A 20,283-nucleotide genomic window follows, 5' to 3' on the forward strand; every position below is an offset into this window, starting at 1 on the left:
AAAATAAATTTCAGAATTTGTCATAATAATTTACTATTCCCGAGTATACAAATTGCCTTAGAAATACATACTTACTGGCATGAACAGGAGAACATACAATTCAGGAGTCATTTAATAGCTCTAAAACACAAATGATGGGTCTAATGCCACTCTGATAGTTGTGCCGATTAATATTCTTATTCATTTTGAATTACTTTCATGAGTTCTTAGTAACATTCATTTCGGATTAAAGTATCTGTTTCCAATTGCCAGCCATTCATCTCACGGACCAATAAACTGATAATTTTATGCCCAATTGTGTCTTCGGACTAATTATATGTTCTTTAAGGTACATACATCTTTAAAAAATCGTAACAAAATTTTCATTTCATTAATTCATTCTAGATTATATATCAATTTTAATAGAGGTTTCTTACCGACTATTTACTTATTGAGTATTACCTTAACTTCCTTTTTTTGCCCTACATATTTTTCTTCGTTTCTTCGTACGCGCAACGTCTGCCTGCCTTAATGCTGTCTAAACAGCCTCCTCTTTTCCTTCTTCTACCCGCTTACTCAGCATTCCCCGTTCTACCACGACTGCAACATACCGCTTTTCATTTATCCTACCCAATTTCTTTGCCTTTTACGAATTTTCCCTAGTCACGTCTTCTCTTCACTCACCCTATTTAAAACCTTGACTCGACGCTTGCCCTTTAGCCTCAAAAACCTGGTTTCACATCCATCAAGCCCTGGAAGGTTAACTCGCTAAATCTCAACATATTATTAAAGCTTTCTACATTTTTTTAAAAATTGTGAGACTGAATTTTGTTGTTCTTTGTTTGAAAACTTACGTAGTAGTCGGCAGACTACTGGGCAACTGCTGCTCCAGTGGAGAGAGCGTGAGGCTGCTGACCTGAGGGGTTAGTTTCCATCAAGACAGGAATAGGAACTGCTCCGCAACTCTGAATGTGTGAATTTCTTACGTCAAATAAATCTGAGTACTAGGTGAGCTGTGCCTTCATCCATCAAACTAACCCTCAGGTTAATTTTTGTGATTTTAATAAAGTTGCCAGATTTTGCTTTCGCGCAAAATAAACCCTAAGTTTACAAGCTACTCCATTCTGAAACTGTACCGAGGTTCCGTGACTATAAAAATGACTAAATCCTGCACATACATGCTGTAGAGGTTAGAGCCGGGTTTATCGCTTGTCTCCTCCATTGTGAGGGATCATGGCACCCATAACTAGAATCGAGCAATTTTCAATTGCCATTCCAAGTTAAAGAGTTCATCTGAAAATTTACAAAAGGGGATTTTGACGTAATTTTATGGCGAGACTCCACCCTAAAATGATGAAGAGTGAAAATGAAAAAAGGAAGAGGGTGTGAAAAAGGCTATAAACATCTTGGCGTAATTTATAGACGAAACCCAAGATAGAAACCTGTGATTGTTAAGGACCTTAAACTCTCACAGCCATAATGAATTTTACGAAAACGAATTAGGAAATACCAAGCATGTAATTGGAATGATTATTAAAATGAAATGCTACACACACCCATATCTTTCAACATGGGAATACGTTAAGGAGTTGAGTTATGAAGACTCAAAAGTGATCTGGTTTGGACAATATAGAAATCCAATGCTAGTTTTGCTGAAGCCATAAAATATTATCTTGGGCATGCGATTTTCTTTGGCTGGATTATTGTCATTAATATTACTTCCGAAAGATGGAAGAGAATCGAAGATTTCTGAGAAAGCTCCCGTAGAGCACGAGTTGGCTGTTAATGTTGGGTTGGCAAGCTGTTGCCACTTTAGCTATGTTAAAATGAAAATGACATTATCATGGTTGAGTTAAGGTTTGATATAAATGAAGAATTTATAACAAAGCAATTTAAGTAAGTTTAAAAAATTAATGTCAAACATTAATACGAATAGATGAATACTCGTTCTAAATTTAATGAGCGATTTGTGATGTAATTTTCTCTCTTTTTGTGTAAAAATGCTTACGCAGTGCAATGGTCGTAGAATAAATTTTATTGTCATGTTTAAACTCCAAGAAGTGATTTATAGCTGTGCGCAAAAAATAAAATAACAGTACTAATAGATGAATTTAAATAAATATCACTATTGTGACTAAGTTCTATCTTTTTCACTATTTTATGGAAAATACTTAAGGAGCATCCTAATAGAAACATTCAATTCATTTAACAATAAATTCAAAATTTACGAATGCAATATGAGATAAAATTTAAAACAAGATCCCGAGGTCCAAGGAGAAGACCAAGAAACAAAGATATGGGTCAAATTAAGGAGGACGTAAAACAGAGAAGCTATCAGATGGTGAGGAATCAACTCTGAATAGAGAAGAATGAATGGCTGCAGCAATCGTCTTCGCATTGAAATACTGATAATGACACTTTAGTACTATGTTCGTTCGCAGGTTTCCGCGGCGATGAGTAGGTGATTTCCACATTTTTCGGGCTGCGTCCGCGTATGTCGTTTAAATGTACAACAGTTTCGCCAGCTATCCTGCTGGCGTCCTCAGGTCAAGGATGAAAAGAAGCTTGTTGTCCCGTCTTATATAGGGAAAATCCGGCGCCAATACTGGGAAATTTCTTGGCCAATCAGGGAACGTCCTCATATTTGCGCGGAATAATTCTTTTCCACGCACTGTGGAGTGGATATCCATCCTCTCTGTTAAAATTTTCTGGCCTTTTAACGATTTCAATGGCCTCTCTGATTATTCTCTGGAAGTATTTTCCTTCTTTCGCTATTATTTTAGCGTCGTCGAACAGAATATAGTGTCCAGGTTCACTCCAGGAGTGAACTGGACACTCTATTCTGTTCGACGACGCTAAAATAATAGCGAAAGAAGGAAAATACTTCCAGAGAATAATCAGAGAGGCCATTGAAATCGTTAAAAGGCCAGAAAATTTTAACAGAGAGGATGGATATCCACTCCACAGTGCGTGGAAAAGAATTATTCCGCGCAAATATGAGGACGTTCCCTGATTGGCCAAGAAATTTCCCGGTATTGGCGCCGGATTTTCCCTATATAAGACGGGACAACAAGCTTCTTTTCATCCTTGACCTGAGGACGCCAGCAGGATAGCTGGAGAAACTGTTGTACATTTAAACGACATACGCGGACGCAGCCCCAAAAATGTGGAAATCACTTTAGTACTATGTCTAAACTAGGCATATAAGCAAATATTTAGTTGCCTAACTACATCGATAGAGGAAAGGCGTGAAAATAAATCACCACCGTTCTTATTTCTCAAGGGTGAGTAATCAAAGGCGCCCTAAATTCAAGATTAACGCTAAGATAGCAACACTTAGATTATAAGGTTTTACATAAGTCAAAATGCTAATTCCCTTACCCCGTTACCGCACTTCTCCCTCGCATCATTATTTTTTTAATCTACGCAATTGTCCCGTGATCTTTATGATGGCGCCTTTCATTATATTTTAACTTCCATTGTATTCCCAAGAAATCCATTGTATTCCAAGGTGTGTCGAATTCATCTGGTTATTTTCCATACTTAGATCCATGTGCATTTTTCCTCTTATCATTGCTCACGTCCATAACTTTGCTAAAACTTTTTAGCCATTCAAATAGTACTATAATGTCAGCATATGCAGAGTTACGGTATTATAATTTAGGGCATAGTCCACTTTTGTAATGATAAACGAAGGTATTCATTCAGAAAGAATAGGACGAAAAGCAGTACGTCATCTTCGGGAAGAAACTAACTGTATTGAGACGGACGCACAGTCGGAAATAGTGGATATTTTGGATGCAAGGGGAGTTTTCACGAGGAATATCAAAGGACAATTATGTACATCCTTAAAAGAGAAGAATGTTTAAGAAGATATATTTTAGTATTAGTGGGAGAATCAGCAGTGAAAAGGTAAAAATTTAAGAGTCAACCAATTCACGGATTGAGAGGCTATTGAAATGTTCAAAATGGGAAAAATAATATTTTCCCTAATGTCAGTGATCACTATTGGATGTATACTATATATTTGTAACGCTAATTTTTTGGCATACCATACATGAGATGATTGAACTTGGCAACCTTAAATCTTAAGTGCGTCAATAGACGTTTCACACGGAGACGCAAGTAACTATATTGACGTATTGCACATTTTCGAGGGTTCGGATCACTCTTCTTTGAGCGCGCTTAGAATCGGACAACTCTTATTGCACTTACGTAACCCGGAGATTTTCGGCAAACCATCTTGATCTTCCGGCTCTTGGAGCGGACCTTCCTCCGGTGGCTGGAAACGACCACTCTTTTATTATTTGCGCCATTCCCGCTCCAGAAGGAAGGAGGTTGGGGAGACGAGGAGGTGAGGTTGGCGAAGAAGGTCCTCTTCTCCTCCGTGGGTGGCGGGTCTGGAAACAAAAGGATTGAAATGTCTGAGAGGGGCTCGCCGAACAAGCGAGCGCGCTTGGCTACTTGTCAACCGGCGGGGGGCTGGGCCAAAACGAATGAGAATACGATCCATAAATTTTTCGCAATGAAAGCGTGCGGTACTCGAAGACTCGAGCTTCTGATTCAGAGTTTAGGTCTGAGAGAGGCCTTGATGGGAACGGCCAAAATATTGTATTGCGCTTACAAAGCTGAGTCTCGGTAAAAAAATAGACCATTGTTCTTCCTAAGAACGGTGCCCTGCACGCATAAGTATGATTCCACGTCCCTCCCCCGCCGCATTCAACAGTCAGAGGTCTAAGAGTGGAGAATATTGAATGATTCACGTGCATTTGAAATCTAAAGGCAAATCGTGATTCAAAGAGTACGCTGAGGAATGATAAATTTGATATTGCGCTGAAGTCGGCGCTGTATGCCAGGCGAAACGAAAATTAAACTACGACTATTCTTCTTGGGTGGCGTACTTTATTTCCTGGTCTATCAAGGAAGTCATTTAGCACTCAAAACTATTAATTATTTTCGCATGCTCACGAAAGCGTTACAATTGATATTAAAACATGAAGACTAATTCTCAGCACCGATAAGTACTTAAAACATTGCATAATGAATAAAACATAACTTGCAATAAAAAATGGGTCGTAGATTTCCCTATTCTCCGTTTTTCCCTCGACTGCATCCTAATTTTCAATAGTTTAAATCTTTTATCAAACGCTAAACGCCATTAATAAACAGTAATCATATAGAACATCGCTTTGGCGATCAGACAACAGGCTCCTCATAATTACACCACGTGTGGCTATCATATAACATGGAGAGACACGGGTATCATCATTCATTTCCATCTCTGCTCCGACGTAGCGTCCCACTGACCAGATCACGTATCACACACCAGTGCGCTCGCTTCAAGGCTTGCGGTAAAACCAGTTCCGGATGGCAGAGAAAGAAAACAAATGAAATGTTTTTAATGCTGTTTGTCAACTATTGCTCGGAGTAATCTTTAAAGGTGCTCTTTCGCTTTCGTCTTGTCTCTCCTTCCTCTGAGACTCTATAAAGAAGGCCTACAAAACACCCTCATCCCACAGTAAATCTCATACCAAGACTTAAAAACATGGTTTTTCTTCACTTATTGGTCTATTCTCCTTTTGATAATTCGTATTATTCGAGTATTTATTTATATGAACCCAAACAAGCACATCATGAATTATTAAACACTGAAAAGTTATCTTTTTATGAGCATCTGCAGCATAGCAGTGCGTTCTTATACTACAATTATCCTTTCATATTACTTCACAAGTTCACAGATTCGCTGATTTATTCCCCAGCATCCTTTTTTAATTGAATAAATGTGCTGTTGAAGTATTTAAATGAGTTTTTACTTAATATCTAACTTGAAGTAGTATTTATAATAGTTCACCCGAATCAAATCACTTAAAATTGTTGGATGTCAAATACTATTACTAAGTAATTAAAAATGTATTAATCGGATGTATAATATTTTTGCCTGTTTTTTATGAAAGCTCCACATGCTCGCGTGTAATACCCAATCGACTGTTATATAGCTACCTTGCTGTGCTTTTCCTAAAGTTGCTTATTCGAGAATGAATTAATGTATAAAAAGTGGAAGTTTTTACATTGATCCACCAATGGCATTGCCAAATTCAAGGTCACTAGGATCTGACTGAAAATATAAACTAATATTCGCATCTTTATATTGCACATAAAACGAACTATAAGTATTTTCCTTAAATTGCAAAGTGAATGAGTTCATTCAAAAACAGGGAACATTAAGGGAAATGTAGAAGCACTACCATGCGGAAAGAAGTTGTATGGTAAAATGATGCTGACAGCGGCTATTTCCTTTGTATTTGGGCGAAATTTCTTCTATAGTCTTCAAATTTTATGTATCCATATAATGGGTCGATATAAAATTGTTATATTGGCTTACATAAATAAGTTAATCAAAATATCGAAACCTACGATTATCAGTTTCAAAACCATATGTATCACCATATTTCTGTTACTCGTTTTATCTTACGGGCAGCATCTCACTGTTTAAGTTAGCCATGTCTTTATAAATGATTGGAAACGGATAGGTTTTAGTCATCGATAGGATTAAAACCTGAAAGATGATTATCCTATCATTTACAAAAACTAATATATGAACGAAAAGGGTTGGGGAAAATGTTAATATAGTTTTAACTCTCCAAACATGGCTATGATGCTGCAACCAAAGTTGCCTACACTATGGTGGATTCATAAAAACTTTGCCATCACCTGGAATCACATTCTTTTCATCAGCCGTATTGAGACTTATTTATGTAATTACCTTCTTTGACTCTCTTCCGCCTTTTCCTCCGCCTACTTCGGAAGTCCAAATATGCGGAGGGAGAAGACGCAACAGCACGTTCTGCGGGAGACTTCAACGCGCGGAAGACATGTTGAAAGGGCACACTCCTCTGAACACTGCGTGGCTAAGGAAAAAGAACCATATTAACATTAATTTAATATTACCATAACATTTTAATCAAACTAAAATTAAATATTGGAGGTATCTAGTATGGTAATGCAGTATATAAAGAAAAACCAAGAGTTTTAATTTTGTAATGAATGAATATTTCAGTTCAGAAGGGATGGGAAACAAATGGACATTTTGTTTAAAAATAATTAGCATAAACGAAATTGATATCATTTTTAGATATTAATAATTATTATAAAGTAAGGTTTTAATCCCAGCACAAAAATATAAAATCCACTTGAAAGGTGGAATTACATATGTCACCAAAGGAAATATATGACTTAATGCTCAAAGTGTGAGCCTATTAAAATTTTGAGCAAATACAATTGCAGTGACCTATAATGCAATTTTGAATTCTTCTCAGGTGACATAATTGGGAAATTTTGTGTTCAGGACAATAATTCTGAGATTCTACGGAGAACGTACAAAACACATCACGCTCCCATTAAACACAAGATGTCTGAAAGTCATAGTACGTGTCTTATATCAGTCCGCAGAATTTGTCTATTTCTAAAGGCACACGGAAAAAGAAACTCCCGCGAGAGAACTATAGTCAACGCTGTTTCCCTTAGTAGCTAAATTATTACATTAAATAGCTTCATTATGTGTTGAAAACGTCAGCCGAGGGATCTATAAAGTTGTTTTCCTCACGCTCACGTCCAACGATGCTGAGTGCCAAAAACTTGCTCAGAAAACCAAAAAATTTATCAAACTGCATGCCTATCAATTTTCTTGCCCTTGACTTAGCTTAGACAAGATCCAAACAAAGCTAAATTGACCATTACGGGAGTGTCCACTTTTAGGACATGTAACTTCGATTTTATGTGTTCATTCCCATCCGAATCCATGGATGGGCATCAATTTTATTCTCTTTTTGAACTGTAGGTCTAAACTTTCTTTAGAGATGCACAAAGGTATTCATTTAACATTTAATTCAAAGGAACCACTTAAATTTCCATGTTTTAAACTCGCAGGTTTTTGAAACGCTCTTCTCAAAGAGATACGATACCACTGACTATACCATCTATCAGGTCTTCTAATTTAAAAATTGTCATCCTCCTGAGCACATTTCGACGAATTAAGAATGGAAATATTCATTGCGATTCAAATAGTGAAAATTTTAGATTTCGGTGGATTATTCACATGGGATTTCTTAGGGATGTTCCATAATTTCATGGTGACATATTAACAAAAAAGCTGTTTAAATCCTTTTACTTGTGTTTTGATTGAAATCCCTGAATTAGATAGCAGAAGTGCCCAAATCAGATAGCTATTTCATATCTAAAAATACTTACCCAAAACTTTGTTAACTTATCAACCTGGGAACAAACCGGTATAAAGTCTGGGTTGGTCTACTCTGAATTCCAGAGCAAACGATCTTGAGAGGCTTTTTAACATAATCACGACCATAGTCAAAAAGCTAAATTCGCTCCGGTGCGAACGGACTCTAAAAAGCAGTTCTGACGGCTACGAGCGTAGCGCTGTCGTGCACAAATTACAGTAACATGACGGGTGGAGAGCTTGGGTTCGGGGTTTGAGAAGAGAATAACCTCCTGAGAAAATTGCCAGCATTATCACCACACTCTCTCACGGCCTTCGCTGCCAAGCCCTAATAACCTAATCGCGTATTTCGAGGAAAATTCCTGGCGCTCCATTTAATTTGCAAAAGACAATGGGCGACATGTTTACGAATGATCTATTCAATGATCCTACGTACCAATTGACACATTTTCCGAGCCACGAGGAAATTATGCCTAAAGATACTTTGAGAGGGTGGGACCTGAGAAGCTTAAGGTGACTCATTTTTTTTCTGCTGCGAGATAAGGGTATTTTTGTGGCACTTAAAGTGGGACCTGAATGTCTCAACTTTTACAGCCCTCGTGCTTAATGAGATCGCCACTCGAAAACCTCTCTACGGTGAAATGGCTTCCCATCTGATATACTTTAAGAGGCAATCTCTTTCTGTGTTGGTTCCTAAAGAATAATTTAGCGCTGTAAATTCCCTTGCCACACGCATCTCCGATGCTATAAATATTTTCGCTCGTTCCTTGATGTTCGGCAATATGCCATCGCACCAGAGAGTTGGTGATTTCTTTTGGAAGATTAAGCCTAGCATTTAGGGGACCCGAACCTTGTAATTTGTATGCATAGTTGGTGGCACTCAGGTTTAATATTTGTCATGCAATTTCATTGGATGTTGATGTCATTTCTTTTACTAATATGACCGGGGTTTCGTCAAATAACCATAACTATTAAACCTGCAGGTGAATTTGGCGAAAACTTGGTAGTTTGAGTGAACAGATTTCGGTATCACTATTTTTCAATTTCACTTAACTCCTTTCATGTAAAACATTGAACTTTGCGTATATATGGATCAGCTGCCCGTGTTATCATTATGCAAATTTTGCCCGCGCACTCTTGATAATACCGATTCAACTTTGAATGCCACTCGCAGCCAAGTTATTCTAACCGGATTAATAAAAATAATTCTAGCTTAGAAATTCTGTGGGTTTACTTAACCCTGGTCGTCAGAGACCAGTCAACAACAACTAGAATGTTATGAATTCTCGAAAACATAATATGTAGGAGCTGAATAATGGATAAGTATATACTAAAAATGATACCGGATGTACACTCTTAGAACCTTTCTTACGCTCTACGCTCCTTGGGAATCAGCTTATCGTCCCTTTTTCATCGATTTCGCACTTCATCTGAGCATCGTGCAATAAATGGTGTTATTTTATAAAAAAATTAAAGAAATCTAAACAAAATTTTCTTAAAATAGTACCAGACAAGCTCTATTTTTCTTAAACATGTAGGTGGTCTTAACTTCAAGAGTAGAGGTGATACCGAAGGTATTAAATATAATCAGAGAAATTATAAATTATTAGTTCAATTATGGAGATTTTAGTTTTGTAAAGGAAAGAAATAGCATCAAATTTCCAACAATATCAGGCCCTGCGATTTAGAAAGAGGAAGTTGTACCCAGGTGCCTCCATTACCCTCAATAAGCTCATCATTGGGACGCTCGGGGTAGCTAAAAGTTCATTGAGAATGAATTTGAAGACCATCCGTCTGCTCTGCGAAGGCAGTCTGAGTTATGGTACGCGATTCAAATGGCTCTTAGATTTTCTTCACGGGCACGACTTAACTGCTGTGAAAAATCATAAACTCAACATTGTTTGGCGTAGTTACCCATATGAAAACCGTTTCTGTAGTATTATACAGTTTTAAATTTAATGCAATTTTAGTGCAGAGTAAAATTGCATCAACAACGTCTAAAATTCGCCCTTAAATCTAAAATCAATCCATAATCCTACTAGGAAAGGTGGTCTGTTGTTTTACTTTGTTCTTTGCCATTTATTAGTTTTCTTATGTAAAACATCTTACATCTTTATTGCCCTGGACATTTAAGGAAGAAATTTACGACTTATTCAGTATGTAAACCTCCAGGGAATTCGATCCTCGATATAATACATATACATACCTTTTTCTTCTAAAGACATCAAAGGACACATATTTCAGAGAGTTTAAGCTTTCGGCCCTCTCTGAGGCCTTCCTCAGGTTAGACATAATACAATATTATTTATATATATGTATATATATCATATATAAATATTTTATTTATGGTTTTATATATATCATATATATCACAGGGTAGGGGGGCTAGTTCCTCTCCTTGTGTCGGTTATGGTTTCCCGGGCAGATCTGGTACCTTAAAAATCATATAGCTTGGGTGGAGCTGTAGGTACCCAGAGAGACTTGCCCGGGCGAACCCAGGCCCTCCGGTCAGTAGTTCAACATTTTACTCCTGGACTACCGCGACCCACATATAGTATATGTACGTGTGAAAAAAAATATATATATATATCAACATCATCCTCGTTGAACGGAGATTTTCTTCAAACAAAGAACTGACACTAGAGTAGACGGGTAGTTTACAGGCCTGAAAGAATATAATTTGTAAGATGGGATCTAAACTTTGGAATTGTATAGATATATTTATTTATTTATACTGAACAGCGCACATTGACTTTATGAGATTTTTCGAGCTTTCATTCAATAGTGATTTTGAGTTAAGAAGTGAGCAAGCAAACTAATGCTAATTTTGTGAGGATGGAAAGGGCAATGAAAATCACAAGATAAACTTTTAATCTTTCAATTGCAAGAAAACGTACCTGTAAGCACGCATTGCCAGACGAATTTTTAAAGATAATCATTTCATTACATAGCCGTGAACATGAAGTTGACGGTTGACCCTGAGAATATACCTAGTAATGCACTCTTAACATCTTATTGATTCTTTCAGGGTCATGTATTCATGCCGATGCCAGAAGACGGGCTTATCTTTACCATCACGACTGCTTCGTTTTCACAATGGCATTAACGAGAATCTATCGCTATTAACGTCGGGTACACTAAAGTACAAGTACTCATCTCCTTTGGAATTCTCGATGCGCTCACAAATATAAATTGTTTGCAAAAATTCAAGGTCGCAACCAAATGAAAATCTCGGATCCCACAAGCGTTTTTGTGAATTTGGAGCAAATAATAGACCTAGACTAATAATGGAGGGTTTTCTGTCAGCAAATATGTCTTGTGTAACTTAAATGTGGGTTCAGTTAAGGTAAATACCATCCCAGCAGTCACAATTTCTGAGAAGTATTTGAATTCAGCCCACCTGGCCTAGTGCTAATTTAAGCGAATTAATTTTTCTAAGCACCTTCTCGTTTCTTCGGATTCAAGTCCATCAATGGCTGTCGTGCATTACTTCATCCAGGGTCTTTGTTTGAAGTCCTTCCTCTTACTTTCTCTCACTCAACCGTATCCAGTCGGTTACCGTCTCTCGAAACGAGTTCGATATACGAGTATCTATCTCGTATCTATCACTCTTTTATTTCATTTTATTCGCATTCTCGGAATGAATGATAAAATAATTTTTAATCCGCTAGAAATGAGAACCACTATGACATAATCGATTCCATTTCATATTTGTTGATATCAAAATAATTCCATCTAAAAAAACACGCTTTTTTCCAACGTCATCATGGGCTGCCACTCGAGGGATTGGCTAAAAGCAATCCTCTAAGATATCCAATTATCTGCCAATTTATTCATTCCTCCACAGTTGCACGTCAATTGGTGCTCGTAATTTATCCTTAGCCTTACTCTGAAGCCCTTCCCTTGTATGGCTGCTGTCATGTGGTCTCAAGTCGACCCCCGTATCTCAATATTGCGTCCAATTAGTTTCCACGTATTCTTTTTCAAAATTTTCCATACACTTAGGTGTATAAATAATATTTTTTTATAAATTCTAAATCTTTTTCTTCATGCCTTTCTCGGAAGCCCTGTATTTAAATCGAACGCCCACAGAGCCCAACTGGTCCACTCGGCGGGAGCTGGATCGACCGCCCAGCGAGACCGTCCTACTTGAAATTAAAATAGTCTTGAAAGTCACCGCTCTTCCGAGTGTATAGAGAATTACTTTTTCATCCGTGGGCCTAACACCCACTGTGGTTCGACCACAGTTTCCGAGATTCACCAAAAACTAGGCAAATTTAGACCCTCACGTTTTTTGCTATGATACTAAACGCCACACGAGAAATTAAATTCCAGTTGTCCTATGTGGCCCAGACAGCATGTTTGGAGGTTACAGACGCCCAGCTATCCTCGAATGTCGACTTTTTAGAGGTGTCGGTAGTGGGCAGAGTGACTGACTAAATTATGAGCGAATATTCGACCTGTTTTAAAGATAGGTTTTTTAGCCTCTAGCGACTAATTATTTTTAAGTATCGTTGTAACTTACTATTTCTTTCTTCATTTCGTTGGAACTTCTACCTGGCTCCATGTTTTCTAAATAGCCTCTTCTATCCTTTTCCCATGGTTACCAAGCAGTTTCCCTTTCATCATGGCCATCAGCGCACCACTACCTTTCATTGCGTATATCCTCCATCCACCCTCTCTGCCTTTTTTGGATTTCCCCCCGTAACCCCTAATAAAATTAAAAATAAAAATTACTTGTAAGTCTGAAATGAAATATTTTGAATTCCTTCTACCCTTTGAGCATAAAATTACACTGTACGGTACATCATGGTCTTCAAATTAATTTCAATTTATAATTATATAATAAATTAATTTCAATAAATTTATTTCAATAAATTAATTTGCAATTAGTTTCAAATTCAACAGTTTCAACTTCATTTGTAGAGACAATTATATACAATTTTTTGCTCGTATTAGAAAATGTCTTCTGCCACCCGTTAGCGATTTTCAAGATCCATTCCCGGGCCAAGGTACCCAGGATTGATACCGGGTAACGTCTCTACTCGTATGCACCCTTACAGTTTTATCCAAGCTGTTTGGTTTTTCGTGTGTCAGATCTTACGGGGAAATCATGGCCGGTAAAGGGGAAGGAACTGGCCTCCACCAGCCTTATGTGTGCATTTCACACGCTGTTATGTTAAACTTAGTGTTAGGTGAGCTCTGCCTCCACCTATCAAACTGACCTTTGGGTTTATTATAGGGTTTTGTTTGTCCTCTTTTTCGAATTAAGAGTCCGAGGGCGTTTGGATGAAATTTTGATTTTTTCTATATTGCCACTTATACCTGCACATACACGAAGAGAGAGCGGGAGAAACTTCATCCTTTCAGCCGCTAACATTCATTGTCAGTGATGGGCCAAGACGATGCTGAAAGATAGAGAAAAAAGATGTTCCTGGACGTTAAGACGAAACTTTCGTCAGTGGAAAAATATTTCCTGTCAATCCGAGGGTCAATGGATGAGGACAGAGCTGGCCAAGCCTTAATCAGGCGCATGAAATCCTTGATAGGGAATCCAGTGGCTTACCAAATGACTAAGGAAGTTCTAGTATTCAGGCTCTAGCAGTTTGGATTTTAAATTGGGTTGTCCAAATGCATCACGCGTTGTTTGACACCCGTTACCTTTCGGTCCGCAGCCGAGCGCTCTACCCTTGATACTACCTTCTTATTTTTTGCTTTAACGTCAAAATATGGTTGCCGTAAGAACTGAAAACGCTCGTTTGTCCTAAATTTCAGTATTAGTGAAAGCATCATGACTTGAAAAGATATGAAAATGTCTTGAGAAAATTACTGTGTACTTGCATTGTAATCGTCACCCGAAATGCCACTTTATCGCGCTTTAGTGGTCTTTTGTTAACATATATCCAGTCGGTAATACATAATGCATTTTTCGTATAGGTAATTATCAATAAAAAACGATATTACAGCTTCCTACTCCTGCCATTTTAACAACCTACTTAAGCAACAAGGTAGCAAAGCTGGTTATTAAAATCTGTACAATTTTCAATCCGTGTAAATATTCTGTAAAATTTTTTTTTCATTTGAATTATATTTTGCATATGCTTCAAAATCGATCCCGACCCTCATGGCAACTGTTATGAATTATTTTCACATCCTTATATTTCCCTTTGTTCTTCTGCTCTATGGTACCCTTACTATAACTAATAAATAAATCTGAAAACCATAAGAACGCGCGAAATTTGTCAGGTAAATTGCGTTCCGATCGTTTTGAAACAGTGAGACTCATGTTTTAAATAACTATTAATAAAATCAGCGGTATGGTAGTCCAGTGAGTAGTGCGCTTGGCTGCTGATAGAAGGGACCGGGTTTGATTCTAGGTCATGCTTCTGGGTGCCTTCAGCTTCATCCCAGCTGTGCGATTTTTCGGTATTCGGATCTTCCAGGGAAACCACAAGTGACACAAGGATAAAGCTGCCCTCCCTGCCCTGATATGTTAACTGCACTTGCTGTTGGACTTTGAGTTACATGTATGTATGTGACCTCTAGCCTCACTTATCAAACCAAACTTAGGATTCATTAGTGTTGGTTGCTTCGTTAGTTACCGATAATATTTGAATTTGAGGGTACGAATCAGTGACGCGGGGCTCGAACTGAGAGCGAACACACCGCGCATCTCGATAAACGTCTACCTTTTCCCGCCTATTTCATTTCACTCGCCCTTCTATTCTACACTCTTGCTCGGCCTGGTAGGAACCGCCCGTAAACCACTCCCGTTCACGTGAGCACTCTCTCTCGTGCTCTGATCACCTTCCGAACCGTCATTTGCTTTTCGTAAAATATTACGTTTTCCCCCTCCCGACCCCAACGTCGTCTCCAAAATTGCTTTATCGTCGCGAGGAAGAGAACTGTTTTTATTGACGGGCCGGAACCCAAGGATCCATAAACGCTAGGGAGTGGTCTCCCACCCCAGGGAGAGGCGATGCGAAGGTTGAGAGGGAGGACGGGCGGGCGCCACGCTCCGCGCCACCGCCTCAAATGGGTCCGCCGCGGAGGCGTGGCCGGGTCGCCTCAAGACAACAAGCAAGAGGGAGCGACGATGAAATGGTAACGACAGGCGCGCTTTCGACCCTCCTTTTCCCCCATCTCCCCTCCCCCATCCTGCTTGACTGCCTACCCATACACCAAGTCCCGGATTTTAGGCGCCTCCACACGCGCGGGCGTGAGGACACAGCATACGGCTGCCAGGCACCATCACGCCCACGAGCGGAGGTTGGGGAGATGGGGGCTGGGTTGGAAAAAGAAAATTATGCACGAAGGGACGCAACCATTCAATCAGATTTAACCTTCGTTTTCACCAGGAAACTTGTTTTTTTTGTTTTTTTTTGTGCCAGAGGTTGAGAGGGGGGTCGGATTCAAAAATACACACGCTCACCCTTGGTGTTAAATAAAAAAACTTTCTAACGCTCCAAAACTCATGATGCCAACGTTTTGACCTGGGTATGCACGGGTGTTTGGAAACCCGTTTTGATGACGGTGTCGCTAATATATCTGCGTTTGCCGTAGGAGCATCACGCTCTACTTGCTCCAGGGATCTTTCCCAACTTTTTTTGGGCAAAGCCTCACCTCAACAATTCATAGATTTTTATGCCCCCTCTAGCACAATTGCATGGCAAGTTCTGAATTTACAAATTTGTCATGGGTATAGTTGCTTCAAATACAATATAGAATATAAAAATTCCGTCCCTTATTACATCGACAGGATGGACGAGTATCACAAAATTAGAGAGATGAGACTGCGGAACGGATAGATTAAAGCATTCATTTTTCCCGTGCACCATTCGCAACAGTAGCAAAGGGGGAAACACTAAGACGGAAATGAGCACTGGCATATGTAGTGAAGGAATACGCAGGTTACATTTCCACTCAACTCACTGCATGTTTGGAATTCTAATTCCCTTCGCCACGCGCCCTTTTGCCGGGTGGCGGCGTGTCGTGCAGATGAAAGCGTAGAGCCATTTGTGAATTGGACGTCATGCATGAGGAGAATGCTACCAGGTAATTAGTGACTGCATTGCCTGTGGGTCCGTCCTTTTTAATGGATTTCCTTATGTCTTCTTTGTGCAGTCTGTATAGTAGTTACTAACGGTATAATACTCGTAATGTGTATAACGGATGCATGAATAGTATTCGGTCACTCCACTTCCACGCGCCCTTTCAGTGGATCGCGGGGTGCCTAGTGTACATGGAAGTAGTGGAGTGGAAGTGGAGTGGCTGGTGGCTTAACCCCCCCAGCCTCATGACCTTGCGACGGCTTGCGAGGGAGTGTGTGGGTGTAAAAAGAAAATGGAAAATGGTTGGAATACATCACAATTTGATTTATTTTTTATCTATTTTCATCGATTTGCTTTAGTCCGATGAATATAAATGTTATTTGGAATATAAATGTCACGTGCCTGCAATGGTATTTTTTAATGTATGCTACCGGTAATGAGGCGGCGAGGGCAACAACAACCTGTAACTGCTCCACTGTTGGACTTACATTTCAATATGGGAAATACTGCCCTTGGGTAATATGGGAATTGGTAGAATATTTTAGTATTTATTATTTCTTAGTACCATGTAATTCACCACTAAGGTCCGCGGCAGGGGGTGAATATACACCAGACTTATTGTCACATTGGCCCGAATACTTTTCCCCTTAATGACATCTTAAATCTATCTGTTCTACACATAATTTATCTAATTTTATTGACACGATCTCGCCTACCGTGGTAAGATGGGGCTAATAACGAATTTTCAAAATTAATGATGAGGAGGCATACTTCCAACTCATGCTAGTGATTTAATATGTAATTTAGTCTTCGCTCCGCGAGTGATTACCCTGGAAAAAATAGCAAAAAGGTGAAAGCCTTTCACTGTCCCATTACATTATCTCTGCTCTCTTGAATTGTACGTGTAACTCGGTTTATATTGGCGTAGCCTTTGAAACCTAACGGCATTGTGAGAAGAGAAAGAGATGGAAAAAAAGACATCCCTGGAGAGGGAGAGGTCGTTGTTGGGAAATGTAAGGCTCATGAGTAATGAGGAAGCTTCTATGGTCTATCGACCGTCTCAGTTACCAAACTGCCAGTAATGCCGTATTTGTTTCAGCCCGAGAGGCCAGACCTACTTCGGAGACTGCATAGTAAATTATCTTTAAAAAATGTTAATATAGGCCCAAGCCAATGCATAGTTATGCCTACAAAAAAACTACCGGTGTTCTTTCAATATGATTTAATTAATATATTCGAGAAGAGGACGTACTTGATAGCTGTTTCACGTGAACGCCTACACATTTCGTTTCAGGGTGGGCGAGGTGTGGTCGCCGACTTCCTCCTCCCCCCTAGCCGTTGGTTCGTGTTCATCATTCGCCATGTCAACAGGGGTGCCTCATGCTGTGGAAGCGTATCGTAAGTATAATAAGCCCTCTTTATTTAACTCCTAAGGCAAAGAGAAAGCCCGACCTTCAACCCGAAGTTTGGTTTGGGTAGAGTTCAACTAGTACCCGAGTGCCCATAGCCGATTTAAATTCATTTATTATATAGTAAGAGGTCTCGCATCTTTTCACTGTGCCGCCTTATTGTTTTTAGATCCAACTCTAGAGACTCGTTTAATATCAACTGACAAAACCTATGTAGTCGTTCGCTCATTCAGATCTTTCCAACGGCAATACATTTATTAAAACTCTCACCGCGCCCTTTTTTCCTTAGAACACGTATTAGAGTTTTCAAATGAGTAACTATGCATGTACGATTGTTTTTTAATAAATCGTGAATCGGATCTTTAGCTTTTATAAATGGGGAACGGGTATCCATGAAATCACGCATTGGATTCAGTTTAGGGCAGTCAGAGACATCACCCGGTTTTATGGCGTGGACCATTTGGCCCGTAGTCGAACACTCGCCCTGACCCACCACGCCCTCCACAATTTTCACATTCATTGATTGCTTTCATTTCACGTCATTTTTATGGCTTCCTTAAATTCACGAATTCACAGCTCACTCTCAATCTTCTGGAACACAATTTTAAAGCCTGGAATAAACATGAGTTGAACGATATGGCGTAATGACTATATATTTCGTTAGCTAAATATCTGCTAAACCGCAGGTTACTACCCACGAAATTTGTATGTGTATTGGGGGAAGTGTAATAATTCCTGCAGGTTATATATCAGTTACATTCTAACTTAAAGAAATTATGTCCCATGACGTCGATTCAGAAATGTGTTGGCTCTCACGGCAGGGAGCGATACGATCACAGATGGGCGGCGTTGCATTCTTCGCTGACATTTTGCCTTAGGACAAAGGGAAGGAGTGAAGGCGCAGTGATAATCTAATCAAAATGCGCTTCCTTAAAGCATCCTTGGCATAAAAGAAGCGTGATATAGTGTGACCCGTCAATTGAGAAGTGAACGTGAACGATACCGTATCAAACACAGTACTATTCTTCAAATCCTTTCTCAACCGGGATTTGCGTCACATTAGCTCCATGAATATTTAATGTATTCATTGTCGTGTTCACTGTCACTCATTGAATTACTTTTCCAATTGTTTCTCTCTTTCATCATTTTGCTTTCCGTTTCTTCCTGTCATTTTTCCTACCAATTCTTCTCGCCTATTTAGTTCTAAGCCAAATCCATCGCGAGGATTTGCAATCGCACCTCCCAACAACAGGACCAGCCGTCACTGCTTGTGTTTATACCCAACCACGCTCTGAAACCAATAAAAAGTGCGTTCAAGCTATGATGCGTTGCAGTTTTTTTCGCGAGACTGGGAGTAGATTCACAGATGTAGTTCAGCTTCAAAATACGCGGGCACTCTTCATAAATATAAGAGATAGATAGCTCCACCGTGCAGTGCACATGTTTATGTAGCAGCTGCTAGAGCGAGACGCGTTTTCAATTTAAACAAATATTGGCATCGTTCAGTGCACAAGAGCAGCGTTAAATTCATCCAAAACTACTATATGACATTTTAGAATTTGAACCACCGTCGATTTTTTTCTTGAATGCTGAAACCTCTCTGTTGACACTTCCCAGATGGGGTACTTTTAAATCTACTATCAGGTAATTTCTTAAGTCTGGGAAGTTGGCAGTAGAAAGTATATGTTCATGGCGTGGCTTCAAACTATATTTTTTTAAATAAGAAAGATTAGTGGACTTTGTGTTTGTTGCAATATGATGGCTGAGATTACCTTCCAACCTGTGTTGGTGACTAAGTTTACGACATCGCCGTTATATTTGCATGCTTAAAATGAACCCGTGACCTATGCGTAGGTGTGACACATCAATCAAAGTCTTTCCAGCTCTTAACTTATGACAAGGTTCCAATGATATCTTTTCTAATAATTCCTGGCTTAAGCATAATATGTGTGCAGTTGTAGGTAGTCAAACCGGTAGTAATGGTGGATGCATTTTTTGTAGCGGTACCAGATGTAACTAGTAGATACGTATGAAATTCATACATCAGGGTAGTGGGCCAGTTCCTTTCTCTGTACCCCGTAAGCTTTCCCAGCCAAAGTTTCGGTTCCGAAAATTAACACAGCTAGAATGAAGCTTAAGGCACCCGGAAATTGAATCCGGGCCATTAGTCCAACGCTCTACCTGTATTACCGCGTCCCACTGTATATGTTGGCGCCTGGGTAGTAATTTCATCCCGTACCTTTATGAAGGTAGCTGGAACCACCGAAATATACGAGGGTGGTCAGAAAGGTTTCCGACCTAACAAAGATACAAGACACCCTCGTATGTCTTCGGTGAGGGCTCGAATTTTTTTTATATTTTTTAACGCTATCATCTGAATATACTATGCATATGCATTTGTCAACGTTTAACGCCAAAAAGGTTCGATTTCTTTTACTATATGTATGTACGCATATATATATATATATATATATATATATATATATATATATATATATATATATATATATATATATATATATATACCCACGCACACAAATACAAATGTAGCTTTTTAAAATATAGAAACACAAGGAAAGGGCACTCACATATGTAATTTTGACGTTCCGCT

General features: G+C 39.1%; 1 protein-coding gene across 1 annotated transcript in view; it reads right to left on the reverse strand.

Annotated features, from left to right (window-relative positions):
• Positions 1–20,283, reverse strand: part of LOC139686898 (uncharacterized) — a 47,142-nt gene that overhangs the window by 14,816 nt on the left and 12,043 nt on the right. Inside the window, exons 2-3 of the mRNA XM_071583973.1 lie at positions 6,743–6,887; positions 4,195–4,379 (exon numbers count right to left, since the gene is read on the reverse strand). Coding sequence (XP_071440074.1) covers positions 4,195–4,379; positions 6,743–6,887 — 330 coding nt within the window. The remainder of the gene's footprint in view (positions 1–4,194; positions 4,380–6,742; positions 6,888–20,283) is intronic.

Source organism: Hetaerina americana, unplaced genomic scaffold (genome assembly GCF_022747635.1).
Source record: "Hetaerina americana unplaced genomic scaffold, ioHetAmer1.1.p SCAF_15, whole genome shotgun sequence".
Taxonomy (NCBI): domain Eukaryota; kingdom Metazoa; phylum Arthropoda; class Insecta; order Odonata; family Calopterygidae; genus Hetaerina; species Hetaerina americana.